General features: G+C 44.9%; 1 protein-coding gene and 1 pseudogene across 1 annotated transcript; both read right to left on the bottom strand.

The window, feature by feature from the left end:
* Positions 1–650: 650 nt before the first annotated feature.
* LOC133905670 (5-formyltetrahydrofolate cyclo-ligase-like protein COG0212) lies at positions 651–9,922 on the bottom strand (annotated as a pseudogene).
* A 101-nt stretch (positions 9,923–10,023) lies between these two features.
* Positions 10,024–12,759, bottom strand: LOC133906295 (large ribosomal subunit protein uL3-like). The gene is made up of 6 exons (XM_062348157.1): positions 12,674–12,759; positions 12,275–12,384; positions 11,627–11,737; positions 11,037–11,341; positions 10,537–10,946; positions 10,024–10,433 (listed from the first exon to the last, which is right to left on the bottom strand). Exons 2-6 carry the CDS (start codon positions 12,357–12,359, stop codon positions 10,175–10,177), a joined length of 1,170 nt encoding a protein of 389 aa, XP_062204141.1. The 5' UTR covers positions 12,360–12,384; positions 12,674–12,759; the 3' UTR covers positions 10,024–10,174.
* Positions 12,760–14,051: the final 1,292 nt, after the last annotated feature.

Below are 14,051 nucleotides of genomic sequence, written 5' to 3'. Positions count from 1 at the left end.
TGGCTTTTTTTTTCAATCAAGTTGTACGTATATTAGTATAAATTTGTTGCATGAATCTACCCCGCACGTGACGATTGACTTGGCCGGTCTGTTGTTGATGATGCCTTACGTTTCATCCGTGAACAATCAACATGCATGCTTAGATAAGCTCTTACGTAATAGCACGAGAAATGCACCTTTCAGCATGTGTTTCGTATATATACCTGCATTTGACCACGACGATATCTAATAGGTGACGAGTTCATATTTTATGCAGACCACGCACTATTTCTTCATTCTCAAACTCCAAAAAGTGATCAGAAATTCAAAATCAGACGTTGAAAGTTGACAGCAACTCCGTACTGCTAACATGCAGTTACAAATTGCCAGTTGCACATTCGAGTAGACGAGTAGCTTTGACCGTTCCAGCGTGTACATACCTGCACACGTCAGCAGAAAAAGAAAATCAGCTTAGCAAGGTGACACGGACTGGGATTTCATTCCAACCAGACATATAGAAGACTGAAATCACTGGCATGAATAATTATTTACATGGTTTCTGTGATAATTTGCTTCTGTTTGTTTATAAATAATGAACAGTTTTAACTACACGATCATGAATAAGTCTCTCTTGCAAATTAGAATGGCAAGCCAAGATATATGCTAGACGCCCTGCCCTTTTTGCATGAGCAACATTTTCTAAGCACTTCCAAGGCGGTGTGGCTGGAGCACATTAGGTTCCAAAGAATTCTGTCCTGATGCTGAAGAATGTTGTCCTCATGCTGAAGAACCTGAAATTGGGACAAAGTATATTTGAACACGGAATTGGAGTGGTTCGGCATGTTGCTTCCTCATGAAAACTGTTAGGCGCTGTCTGCTCCTACCACTTACCAATCAGCACCTTCTCTGCAGCAAAGTCATGGCACCCACAAAAGATACAAATGCAGGTCAAGAAAGTGATAGTTCATTCGTTTGCATGTATTACTCTTGAGAATTGATATGCGGATACCTTAATTTCCTCTCAAAAGAACAGGCTGTTGATCTCTAAATATAGTTTTGAGGCAAAACATAAAAGGCTGTTAAGAGCATGCAGTTTTACATAAACAGGTCTCTCTTTTTTTGACATAAGGCACCTGCACGTAGATGTATGTGCACCTGCATATGCAGAACTAAAAAGACAGCGAGCAGCTGTGGTCAGTTATCAGAAATCAAGCCCCGATCTGGTTCGAACCTTGGATAAATTAATCTGGGATTTCAAATCTTCACTGTATAGAGACTGGCCTTACGGATCCGGAACCAAAATTACACCGCTGCTAACTTAATTTGACTATGACAGGCAAAAATTTAGTAGCCTTATGCAGCTAACTGAATCTTTCAAAAAGCAATTGGAAGAAGAGATCGTTTGGAGATTAACAAGTTTTTGGTAGATCCTACTGGCCTGCAGCTATGAGTTAGGAAGGACTACACCAACAAAGAACAAAGTTCTTTTAGTACTGGATTAGTTGCTATTACTACAGTGGTACCCAGCTGTAACAAAATAATGCCGATCTAGGGTGATTGCACATAATCATTTTCAATATTCTGACCGTTTTTTCGATAATTGATTTACCCTGCTTACAATGAAAGCAATCAAAATTCTGTCAGTGGATATGAGACAGTGCTTTTGACATTTCAGTGACAGGATAATGTGCTTATGGACCGAACGTCTGAACGTTTGAACCATGCAAAGCTGAGCATATCTCAATTTCCCCAAAGGTATGTATTACTTGTATTCAATAAAATAAGTTAAGACAAGCATACATAATTATCGTTGTTGCCGCCGCCTTCGCTGAGCTGTAGGTGGCAGCTTCTCAAAGGCCTGCATGAACTAGCAGCTTCTCAACTGGAATGTCATCCACTAATTGCTTGTCGTGAACTGTAAACATAGACACAGTTGACAGTTTATGTCAGTGATTAGTCGAGGACTAAATGAGCAAGAAGCAATCAATTCTGATTCCAGTCAAAGAAAAAAAGGGGCATAAGCATATAATTTTCCAGTTCAGGAAGAAAAGATAAATCTGCATGCATAGATGAAATTCGGTCACTGAATGACAAGTAACAGGAGTATCTTTGGGTTCTAACGGGAGAAAAGAAAAGGCATAATTGGAAACTGTTACTTAGTGATTACTAATAATCTGCATAAGAGGACATTATATTTCAAGCATTTTTAGAATCAAAACTGTATCCAGTTAACCACAGGCTAATGCATCACAGCATCAGAAAGATCGGTGAGCTTAGCTACAGCCAACATATGTTGAGAAAAACCATAAATGGAATAGTTGTCACTCACGCACTCCTTCCCAAGAAAAATAATATTGGGTCTTATATAAAATCACAATACATTACCAAACAAAACATATCCAAGTAAAAAAAAGGTTACCAGCTAAATCAATAAAAAAACCCACCAGTGGTTACTATCATGGTTGAATCATCGATAGCTCCCATATAACGAAGCATCCCATATTCCAGCTCAGCAAATCCCTGTAGTTGATGATCATACATCATAGATAAAGTTCTGGATGAGAAACAGGAAGGATTTAATTTTGGGAGACAAAGCATAGTTTGTCATTTTAAGGCACTGTTGACATTGGACAAACGGCCACCAGTTCAATCTAGTTTATTTTCTGCTAAAGGAAGGGGAAACAGCAGTTGAAAGCTTATTGCCTATTCTATTAGTTATTACTGTCGAAATGTAGAAATGAACAACAATATCAATTCGACTTCAAATGCATATACGAGAAGAGAATATTTACCTCACCCCTCCCTAGACGTGCTCCTGAATTTGGATCAACTGCAACCGGCCCAATCACAATCAAATCCACCTTAATCCTTTCATCTAGACCAATTGGTCTCCCATACTTGGCTGCACCAACAGAAGTGCATGCTTCAGGAATGCATCCAGAGGGATCATTTGGGAGTCCAGAACTGAGAAAAATCCCGTCCTTAGCCAAGGTTGTGGAGTCAACAGCTTTTTATCACCTAGATGACACAAATAACACCATTTATAAACAATGGGGAAAAAGACAATTCATTTGCAAATGCCAAGCCCATACAGGAAGTTTAATAAGCATGATCGCAATGGCTTTGTCACTGCCTGATTGAGTACATGCCAAACATAAGTTTGTACAGAGTAGTAATTTAGAAAGAGCATCAAATCAAAAGCTGCAAACTGTATGGAAAGCTTGGAAGCTTGGAGCCCTAATGCAACCAGTATAGTTTGTCTTGCAGTGCTCCACAAGTTACCTAGAGATCAACAGCCAGTAACTTACAGATGTTAAGCAGGATACAGAATGCCATATTGACATATGCACCCTCTGCGGCAGTGGACAAGAATCAACCTCATGTATCATGCTCCTTTGGATCTAGATTCAGAACTCACTTCAACATATAATCTTATACCCAAAAGGAGCAACTACAACTTAAAATAACCTGGCTGGTTGGCTACCTGCTGGAAAGGTAGACAGTACTGACAGGTACTTATTTAAGAGAAACAAGGATAAAACTGATAGCCAATGGTACCGCGGCGTGCGCCTGCCGCGGTGGTGGAGGACCGCTGGTTGGGTGGGGTTGGTGGCAGGGGTGTAGTTCTTTGAAGTGGTCAGTGAGGGAGCTGTCGAGAGCGGTGGTGGCATCGTCGGAGCTGGTCGAGGAGGCAGTGGCGGCGGGGGAGTGCGGAGAGGAGGGCACTGGGAAGAGAGGAGCAGCGAAGGAGGGAGGGGCGGTGGAGGAGGGTGGGTTGCACCGGCGCCAGAGAAGGGAGGGGCAGGTGCAGCACGTGGGAGGTGCAGTGCTCGGATCCTGCGGAGGAGCGATAGAGAGAGGGGCGGCGCAGGTGAGCGGGCCACGCTGGCGCCGGGGATGATGCCAGCGAGGCGGCGTGCGGGCAGGGGCAGAGCGGCAGAGGCGCGCAAGGCGGTGGGGGCAGAAGTGAGGGAGGTTAGAGCTAGATTTTTATATGAAGTTGTAGTTGATCTGGGACGTCCAATGAAGATTCGATGGATGAAAATTTGATAGATTTTACCTCTAAAATCTATTGATAGATAACTAGACAGACCCAATTTTAAATCTGCAATTGGTATAATTTCACATCACAGGGAAGGTCTGTTTTTGCTTTCGTGGAAACTTTGCTACAGGAAACAAAAGGCAAAGAATGCACGTGACTTGCACGGGTCGCTACCAAAATCTAGAACAAAGATGGGACCAAAAGGGGGTGCTCAGGGTTCGAAAATACGTTGCATATCGAGCGAAATGCGTGATATTTGACCGATGCGAGCTGAACCACATTCAGAAACCGATCGAAATTCAAGATTTGAATTCAAAATTTTCAAATCTGAATAAAAAATAAAAAATCCTAAAAACACTAATGACAATTATAAGACATTCTGTGATTTTTTTTAAAAAAAACATTTGCATCAAATATTGTGGATGGGAAGTTTGAAAATTAGAAAATAAGAAAAGAAAAAGGCCCAAATTGGTTTGGCCTAGTGGCCCATTTTGGCTCACCTTTCTTGAGTGCATAAGGCAGCCATTTCTCGTCCTCCTCGTGAAGCACAGTGGCACTGGAGCACTTTCCTCTCCTCTCCGAACGGCGCAGAGGAGAGCACTAGCGGATCCGCCACCGACGATGAGGAAATCGCGCCAGAGACATCGAAAACCAAGCGGACGAGTCGATATTCGACCGAATTGAATCGAATATCAAGGTCGGATGAGTGGATGCCGCCGAGTTCAATGAGCTTCGAATATTGACGGTGCATTTTGATTTTTCAAAGAAATTGGTCGAATATCGAGGTTGGTCGAGCAGGCGCTGTCGGGTTTGGGTGAGCATTGAATATCGAAGCTGAGCGTTCGGTTTTTACAAGAAAGCGATCAAATATCGAGGTAATCGTTCGAATATTGAGTTTGGCATCTATAAGCTGTTTAGTTGTTCAATTTCTAGTGTGGTTGCTTGGCTAAAGTGGTCATAGTAACTATTACATATGAGTAACCGAGAAATAAAATAATTTATTGGGAGAGATGGAAAGAGCCCTCTCATCATCATTTGGAACATTACCAATCTCATACGTTAGAGATGCAAAAGTTTGACATCTAAATATTTTATTTTGTTTTGTAGTAATCGATGGCGGACAAAGGCGTGGTGTGGGAGCATGGCGAGAACTTGTACCCAGGATTTAAGTGCAAGTATTGTCATAAGGAAAGGAAAAAGTGGTGGTGCCATGAGGTTGAAACAGCATTTGGAAGGGCGTGGTACTAATGTTATACATTGTGACCGGGTGCCTTCTGATGTACGTGATTACTTCAGATGTGAGCTTGATAGGACGATAGAGAAGAAGAAGAAAAGGTCTGAGACAAGGCTTCGGAGGGAGGTGGCCCACATAGATTTGACAAGCTATTGTAAGGAGACAGAAGAGGAACATATGTCATGGCCCAATCTAGAGAGGACGCAGAGTTCAGGAGCCGGGCAAGGGACTTCTACCAGCACGGTGGTGGCAATGGGACTAGTAGAGGAGGGGGTGATCCTACCAATGTGTTGAATAAAATGTTTAGGAGGTCATCTTCAACGAGGGAGACATTGAGTGTAAGGGATTACAATGTTGCAACAACAAAAAGCCTCGTGCAATAGAGAATTGACACTGGGACATGGACTAAAAAGGGAAAGAATGCAAATGTAACTATTGGTTTGGCATGGTCCAAAAGAGGAAGAAGCAAAGTGCGCATCAAAAGAAGAGCAAGAAGATTAAGCATAAAGGCAAAAAAAAATAAGTGCAAAGTGATTCGAGCACGCATAGTGGCTCACAGAGCCCAACTTACCAAGAGTCTAATGACAGCAACTCAAAGACACATAGTGATGACGATGACGGTCAGGGAGGCAGTGCTCTTCCACGCCTATCCTCTGTCATTGTTCCCTTCCAATTCACTAATGAGAGTCGGTTTACGCATGTCACACAGGACCATAACTACGGTACCCCATCCTCACAAAGACAAGTCATACCAGGGGCGGATACACAGTGGGCGTAGGGTGGCCATGATGTACCACAAGATAGTGTGAGCTCTTCCAGCAACTATAGTATGAAGAATAGCTCTAGATCATATCAGTATCACTATCATGTCACCGATGCTCAGTTACAACCTCCTATTCAGTGGGTCTATAAGTGGCAAGATCCTAATTTTTATGCCATATTGCAAACACAATGGTCAACCATTTATGCATGGACGGAGCAAAGTTGGACAGAGTTTAAGGCTGAGTTGCTATCTACACGACGAATAATGATCATGTCCACCGATGAGTACAATATGGTTGTCAAATCCCTAAATTTTTCCCCTTTCTCCCTCTTTCTCTCTCTTCTTCCTCTCTCTTCTGTCTCTCCCGTCCCCTCCCCGTGACCCACCTGCCAGCGCCGCGCCGCGTAGTCCCATCGCCGCGCGCCGCGCCGACAGACCTCGCGCCCCACGCCGCCTCACGCCCCGTGTCGCTGCCTCGTGCTCCAAGCTGCCTCGCCCCGCGCGCCTGCCCTATCACCGGCCTTATAAAAAGAGGTGAACAGTGCAGGACTTCCCATCCCCTCCTCACATCCACTCTCTCTCCCTCCGAGCACCACCGCCGCCGGTGAGCCCCCCCCCCCCCCCCGACCCTCCCTCTCTCCTTTCCCTCCCCTCGGGCGTACCTTGGCCTCCGGTCGCCGGGCTGCCGCCCTCCCCCCTACCGGCCGCCGCCTCCCTATCGTCGACCGCTGCCCCGGCAGCCCACCAGCCGGATCCGGTCGGTGAGGACCGCCGCCGCCGCCGCCCGTCACCCCTCCCTCTCTCTCGCCCCCTCGTCCTCTCCGCAGCCGAGCCGGGCGGCCCTCCTCTCCTCTCTCTCTTTTATATCCCTCTCTCTCTCCGCAGCTGACAAGTGGCCCCCAAAGCTGAGCCCGAGCCGTTGCAGCCGAACCCAAAACAGAGCCGAGCCGAGCCGACAAACCGAGCCGAGCCGCTGAGCCCTGAGCCACTGAGCCGAGCTGAGAGCCGCGAGCTGAGCCCAACTCGAGCCGACTCAACAGAATATTCCAGGAATATTCTCTCCTTTTCCTTTTTTTTGAATTTCTCCCCCGGCAAAACTTCTAAAGCCCGTTTCTCCTCCGTTTTCAACGATTCTTCCACCGATATTCATCTAAATTCGAGATCTACCCAATCATGTCGATTTCATAATTTTTGTAAATTATTTAGTTATTATTTTAATTGTTTGATTGATCGTGTGTACCTCTATCGTTGTTGCAATTATTAGAGGAAGGAGCATTCGAGGAAGACCCCGAGGACCCGGAGTTTGAAGAAGGAGCAGACGAGGACTTCAACAAAGGCAAGTCCTAAACGTTGATCATATTGATCCTATGTTTTCAAATACGACCCGTAGAGTCGTTGTTTCAAACAATAGGAGTATGCATGATTAAATTAATAGTTGTGATTTTAGAGAAATGCTAAAATAGTTATGACCTAGCTTGCTTATCCCATGCCTTATCATTGTTACCTTTATTCCGTTGAAACCCTAGAAGGTTCCCAACATCAACTATAATGATTGTCTGAATGAATGTTTGTTTACTAGCATGCTTAGGATTGCTTTGCTCAAAAGAAAGAACTAGATTATTTACATATGTTAATCTTGCTTTTCAAAAATGTGAAGTAATGTGTGCTTGGTGCGTGTGCGTGTAAAACTTGTGTTCTTGGGAAAACTCTAGAGTAGTGTTGACGAGGGTGAGTAAGGTACCCCACAAAGGTGGGAACTACCTTGGAGCAAGGTTCGTCTTTGTGGTGTTCTTGCTGGGAGACTCTTACCTCGGTCGTATAAAAACCGGTTCGCTGTGATATCTCACCTAGTATCCACTCGTACAACCACATGGCCTGAATGGGTAGGACTTGACATAACCCCTCTGACTTAGTGCGGTACCCACCCGGAGGCCGGTAGTGGCAATGGGGACCAGGAGAAGACTTGGGTGGTACATAGCCCAAGGTCCGGCTGGTGATATTGTTAAGGCTATGTCAAAGCCTTGGGATTGCTAAGTGGTCCTTCCCGTGGATCTTCTAAGGCCTCTGGTATCTTAGTGCCCCATGGGTGGATATTGTGACTTCGTTGTGAGGTCGTTGGGTCTCGTTATGGCAGCTCCACCATTTGCTAAGGTGGGAGCCTGTGCATATCTTGTGGGTAAAGTGTACAACCTCTGCAGAGTGTTAAACCTATCCGGATAGCCGTGTCCTCGGTCAAGGACATGCTATGGTTTGGTCATAATGATTAGCTTTTCGACGTGAGTATCTCCTTGGTGTGTGAGTGGGTTGTGTGCCCGTATTTTCGAAAAGAAGGGTTTTGGCTTTGTGCCCTAAGCCTCCTGGACTGTGTGTCCGCTGGCAAAAGACTTATGGGAACTGGCGGGATGGAAGTATCTCCCCCAGGGCCGTCAACCCCCATAAGCTCAACTCATGTGTTCTCTTCAGAAGTGTTTTATTAAAGGTAGTCTTTGCAAAATGAACCTTGCATCAACAAAACTAGCTTTCCGCAAAACCTAAAAGACTCTACAGCTTTATCCTTGATCTACACATAAACATCTAATATTCCCCCTTGAGGTAGGACTTGCTGAGTACCTTATGTACTCACACTTGCTAATTATGGATCCAGATGATCCAGAGGCCGACTTCGTCGAAAGAGAAGATGAAAATTAGAGAAGTTGGTTTCGTCTGCACTCAAGCTGCCTGTGGGGCATGGGTCGCTTTTGCGTGTTTCCGTTGTGCTGTGAGGATTTGTTAATTTATGCCTACGGGCCTCTGTTGTAATGAACTCTGTGTTGTATCCTATTATCGTATTTAATCGATGTATGTCTGTGATGTCTATTTCTGTTGGAATTCGTGCGTACCAGCTGCTGATCCAGGGACTGGTATGAGCTACACGAGGTGATCCCAAAGGAGGGGTCCAACAATGGCAAGCCAATTTCACGACGGTAGAAGCTGGTGGCACTGAAGGTGATGCTTACCTTATGGAATCAATTTCTAATTTTCTATACATAACAGAATATTGGACTAATTTTTTTTCATCTCGTAGGTTGCACATGGCGTGGATACAATAAAAACTACAGATCATCACTTTTGGTTAGTGTGTATAGCAGATTGGCAATATGCTAGTATAAAGTGAGATTGTGTGCAATGTGATTATGTTTTATGGTAATGTATGTGTAATTCAACATATTCGCTAATCTACAGTGCCACTAATCTAATCTATGGATATATTTGATGAGATAATAAGTAGATGATGGTGATATTACTATTAATATCTATTTTTCTGCTTATCAATATCTAAAATATAGCAAATGTCATACCAAATTTTTTCCCCCTGATTTTTCCTTATTTTAGCTGATTTTTTCCTTATTTTTTCATATATATTTTTATTTTTTGTTGTACTTCACTAAAATTCGAGAAATGCGAATAATGTGTTTGGTTTTTGAAGAATTCGATCAGTATTTGATATTTTCTAAATGCGAATAAACCGATCGAATATCGATATCCCAATTCGATCGGATTTCGACTCGTTTGACCACACGAATTCGTTCAAATTCTTCGCATTTTCGCTCGATTTTCTCGCATTCAGCGAATATCGAGAATTCGACGGTGTCGCATTTCGGTGCTAGTTCGCGTTTTCAAACCCTGAGGGTGCTACGCTTAGCACAGGTGGGAGGGCGAGCGAACTCACCGATTCCACGACAACTACGGCCGGCGCTATCGAAGTTGGGGATGCGGTGGTGGACGGGCCGGGGTCCCACACGACGCCCTCCGCCTCCAAGGTGTCCCACACAAGCTTCCGTATCGCCCACTTCCACGCCTTCAGACCCGAGGACGATGCCATGGCGACCCGCGCACGGCGAGGCAGTGCGGTAGCAGCTGGCATCCGGCGGCGCGGCAGGGAAGAGGAGAGGCATGGCTCGGCAACATCTCAGGAATCGATCAAACAGAGAAAAGATTAAATGACACTGAAGGAGCAAATAAACATACTATCAAGTTCAAAATTCTTAATTCTCAGCATTTAAATCGTCGGCAAGGGTAGCAGCTCAAATTTGACACAAACACGGTCCTCGAATCTCCCACAAAACGTAAGAAAAATGAACTGAACACTATCAGGTAAGACATTTTGCTTCGAAGCTCAGGCCTTGAGCTTGCCGAAGAACCTCTGCTTCTCATCGGTGGTCTGGAAGCGTCCGTGCCCAAACTTGGACGAGGTGTCGACAAACTTGAGCTTGATCTCCTCGAGCGCCAACCGCGAGGTCTGCTTCAACAGGGACTGGCGGAGGGTGACCACCCTCTTCTTGGGGCCGACGCAGCAGCCCTTGATCATGAGGTAGTCGCCCTTCACAACACCATAGTGTGGGAACCCGCCCATCGGGGTGATGTCCTTCTCAGTCCTGCGAGTGCCAAACCATCATGTTATACACAGCGGGGTCATTGAACAAGATTGGCAGCATAGCTAAAGCAGTCAGTCGTGTCAATTATAATCTCCTATCCTACCTGTCAAACTCTGTGGAGGCGTCATGGCTTTCCTGTCCCACCTTGCCGATCTTGTAAACCTTCTTGTTCATCTCAGTGCGGTGGTGGTATCCGTTCTGACCAGCACGGGCGACGGTGTAGGACACCCTAGCAGGATGCCAGGCACCGATACAGGCAACCTTGCGGAGACCCCTGTGGGTCTTGCGTGGGAGGCGGGTGACACCCCAACGGGTGACGACACCTTCATACCCCTTACCCTTAGTGACACCAATGATGTCAATCATTTCGTCTTTTTGAAAGACAGCGTCAACAGGGACCTCCTTCTCAAAGAACTTGTAGCCATAGTCCACCTTGTCCGCGATAGTGCCGCCATTGATCTGGATCTCCATGAGATGGGCCTTCTTCTGCTTCAATCCTTTCATCTTTCTAATCTGAAATTGAGAAATAGCATAACATGTGTGAGCAAAACATCCTAAAATCCCAAATTACTTGGCTACGATGACAGTAAATGGAAATCTCACCTGAGTGTGGGCGATAACACGAACAACTGAAGCGTACTTCTTCATCTTCTCAAGTTGCAACTGGATCTCTTTCTTGCCTGCATCACGGTCATACTTAAGGGCATACTTGGTGAAAGCTTTCTTTTTGCTCTTGCACCAGTTCTTGTAGAATCTCCTCCTCACTTCTTCGCTAAGGTGCTGGGCCCAGACAGAGTTGAGGGAGCGAAGGCCACGAGGAGTCTTCACGTATGCCACAAGTCCAACAATGACAAGAGGAGGGGTCTCAATGATGGTCACAGCCTCGCATGTTTCCTTCTTGTGGAGCTCTGCATAACAACAATACATGGTTCTATCAGAACTCTCACACGACCCATATTGACAAGCAAGTGTTACAAGGGTCAATTTGCTTTGAATAACTACATGAACCTGAAATTGAACAGTAGAGGAACCAGCTAAGCATTCATGAGACTATCATAATCTGCTGATTATATTACCAGAAAAAACAATATCGATGACTACCACAAATTCCTCAAAAATAATTGGTCCCTCAAGATGCACAGAATATGCCACAGTAATGCAAATATGTGATTAGTGCAAAGAGTTTAACTTACTGGAGCCAGGCTTCTCGACCTCACGAACGATGTGGGTCATTCCAGCCTTGTAGCCAAGGAAGGCAGTGAGGTGGCAGGGCTTCTTGGCGTCATCCCTGGGGAAGGACTTCACTGCAGACACACAGAATGTGCAAAGTGAGCTAAATATGCTATCAATTAGTATGTACATTCACTGAGTTGAACAGAAGCAAACAAATAAATTGCGCTAAAACTATACTCTGTTCAAACTACTGGCAATTAACTAGAATTTGGTAACAAAAGCATTATCCGCATTTCTCATTCTACATGAAAAAAAACTCCTAATCAATTTTAATGTTTAGCGCACACAAACTATAACGGCAATTCAAGAACAACTTAATCAAGCACCACATCAGTAACTATAAACTAGCCATTCCAAAATTTTACAATGTAAACTACTAATAGCAATAGGATCCCAAATTACTCAGTGAGCCAAACTCTGAATGGAACCCAACACACAGTCAGCGAATAAAACTATAATGTTACAGCCAGAGCATGCAAAACAGCCAACACGCATGATGAATCACGACAGCTCTCACGCGCAACGAAAGCACACTCGTCGGATCAGAAGGGACAGGAGACGAGAAATCACACAGTCACCGGCCGAATGCATCGGCATACAACACGTACCCTTTCCGCGGTGGCGGGAGCAGCGCTTCCTGGGGAGGAAGCCGAGGGACCCGTGCCTCGGGTGCTCGAACTTCCGGTGCGACATCCTCGCCTGCCTCCTCCTTCCTTACCTGCAGCAATCAACACCCACGAAACTATTAGATCTGCAACCACAATACCGACTACAAGACTGCAATTTCGAGCTGCAAGGATGAAAAATCGTCGACTCCTAGATCACTCGCGCTTCAAGTTCGAATAGGATGGCCAGTTCAGAGAGAATTCGACCTCGCAGGACGGCAATTGAGAATTTTCCGAACAACTAAACGGGTGCTCCAGATTCAGGCGATAAAATGACTGATGAATAAGGGCGAAACCAACATCCCAACGAGAAATTGAGAGGGAGGGGCGTTGCTTGGTTACCTGAGGGGAGCACGGGCGGCGGCGCGGGTTGGGCAGAGGCGAAGCCAGTAAACCCTAGGGAGTGAATTTATACGTGGCTGCGAATGGGAGGGTTTGGTTGGGTCGGACGAAAATGCCCCTGGCCCTAGGGGCAGGGCTCGGCGGCTGCACCGCACCGGCGCAAGGGCCTGCCTGGTTCAGGCTCATCGTGGTCAATTGTTGGATCGCACTGGTTTGGGTTGGGCTCCAGCCCGAAGTTTTTTTTTTTCTCAAGTGAAAAAAAAGTGTCTGTTTTGGTACCTTAACTATTTTCTGACCTTCTTTCTCTCAGGAAAACTATTTTCTGGACTTTCTAGTTTCACCCTTGACTTCAATATTATTTAAATTAATTCTTCGAGCGTAAAGAGATTGCGAGGAAATAGTTTCAGCTATTAAGATTGAGAGTGAATATCGGGTTCAATTAGTGGGGTGTAAGGCTAAGATCCTGCCTACAACAGGACATGGGGTCGTATGGTTTGGGTTAGGTGAGATGTTACAACGAACTGGTCGCTGTATGACTAAGATGAGTGTCTCCCAGCAATACGTGGCTCTGGTAAGCCCACTTGCTCCCAAGATATTCTCGCCCTTGCGAGGTACCTTACTAGCCTCCGCCAAAGCAATCTTTTGGTTTTCTTTAACACACCTTTTTACCCACACACACCACCAAGACTCACACTACATTTCATATCTTTTTTGTAAAAGCATGATTAAGGTAAATGATAAGTCAAGTTTATACCCTGAGAGTAATTAAGCCCTAAACATACTAATAAACAAAACATCATCCAACAATCAAGTATAGTCGATGTTGGGACCTTCTAAGGTTTCATGGAATAAAGATAAATCAATATCAAGGTATGGTATAATCAAGCTAAGTCGTAACTACTCAAACATTTGAAATAATTAAAATAGAGCATGCACATAATAAGGTTTTAAAACGGGTGATTGGGTTGTGGTGATAAAACATGGGTTGAATATGATCAAGGAAATTAGGACTTGGCTGTATCGAGGATATATCTTTGTCCTTACTCATGATATGGGTCTTCCGGTTTGCTCGGGTCATACCCTTCAGCTTCTTCTTCATATTCGTGCTCATCTTCTTGTACTTTTAACCTATGTGGTTTAACATTAATAAGCATGTAATTGAAGAAACCCTAAGTCGAACTCAAGAATAATTCAAAATCCAAGGAACTCCAAATCAAGGAAGAACACATGAAGAAAATTATAGCGGTTCTAGATGGACTCTTCTATGATATACGACTATGTAACTACTAGGGTTTCCTACGTGTATGTATGTGCAGGTGTGCCGTTGTACTTCTAGATGCCAGAGTGCGTACATGTACAGACTTAGTGTATGGGTACG

This window comes from Phragmites australis, chromosome 23 (assembly GCF_958298935.1).
Source record: "Phragmites australis chromosome 23, lpPhrAust1.1, whole genome shotgun sequence".
NCBI classification, from domain to species: Eukaryota; Viridiplantae; Streptophyta; class Magnoliopsida; order Poales; family Poaceae; genus Phragmites; species Phragmites australis.
This window is presented reverse-complemented; position numbering and strand designations above follow the sequence as displayed.

Coding starts and splice junctions, on each gene's coding strand:
- LOC133906295 (XM_062348157.1), bottom strand. CDS start 12,359: ATGTCGCACCGGAAGTTCGAGCACCCGAGGCACGGGTCCCTCGGCTTC. Junction 10,947..11,036: donor GTGTTATCGCCCACACTCAG/GTGAGATTTCCA, acceptor TCTCAATTTCAG/ATTAGAAAGATGAAAGGATT. Junction 10,434..10,536: donor GCCTCCACAGAGTTTGACAG/GTAGGATAGGAG, acceptor TGGCACTCGCAG/GACTGAGAAGGACATCACCC.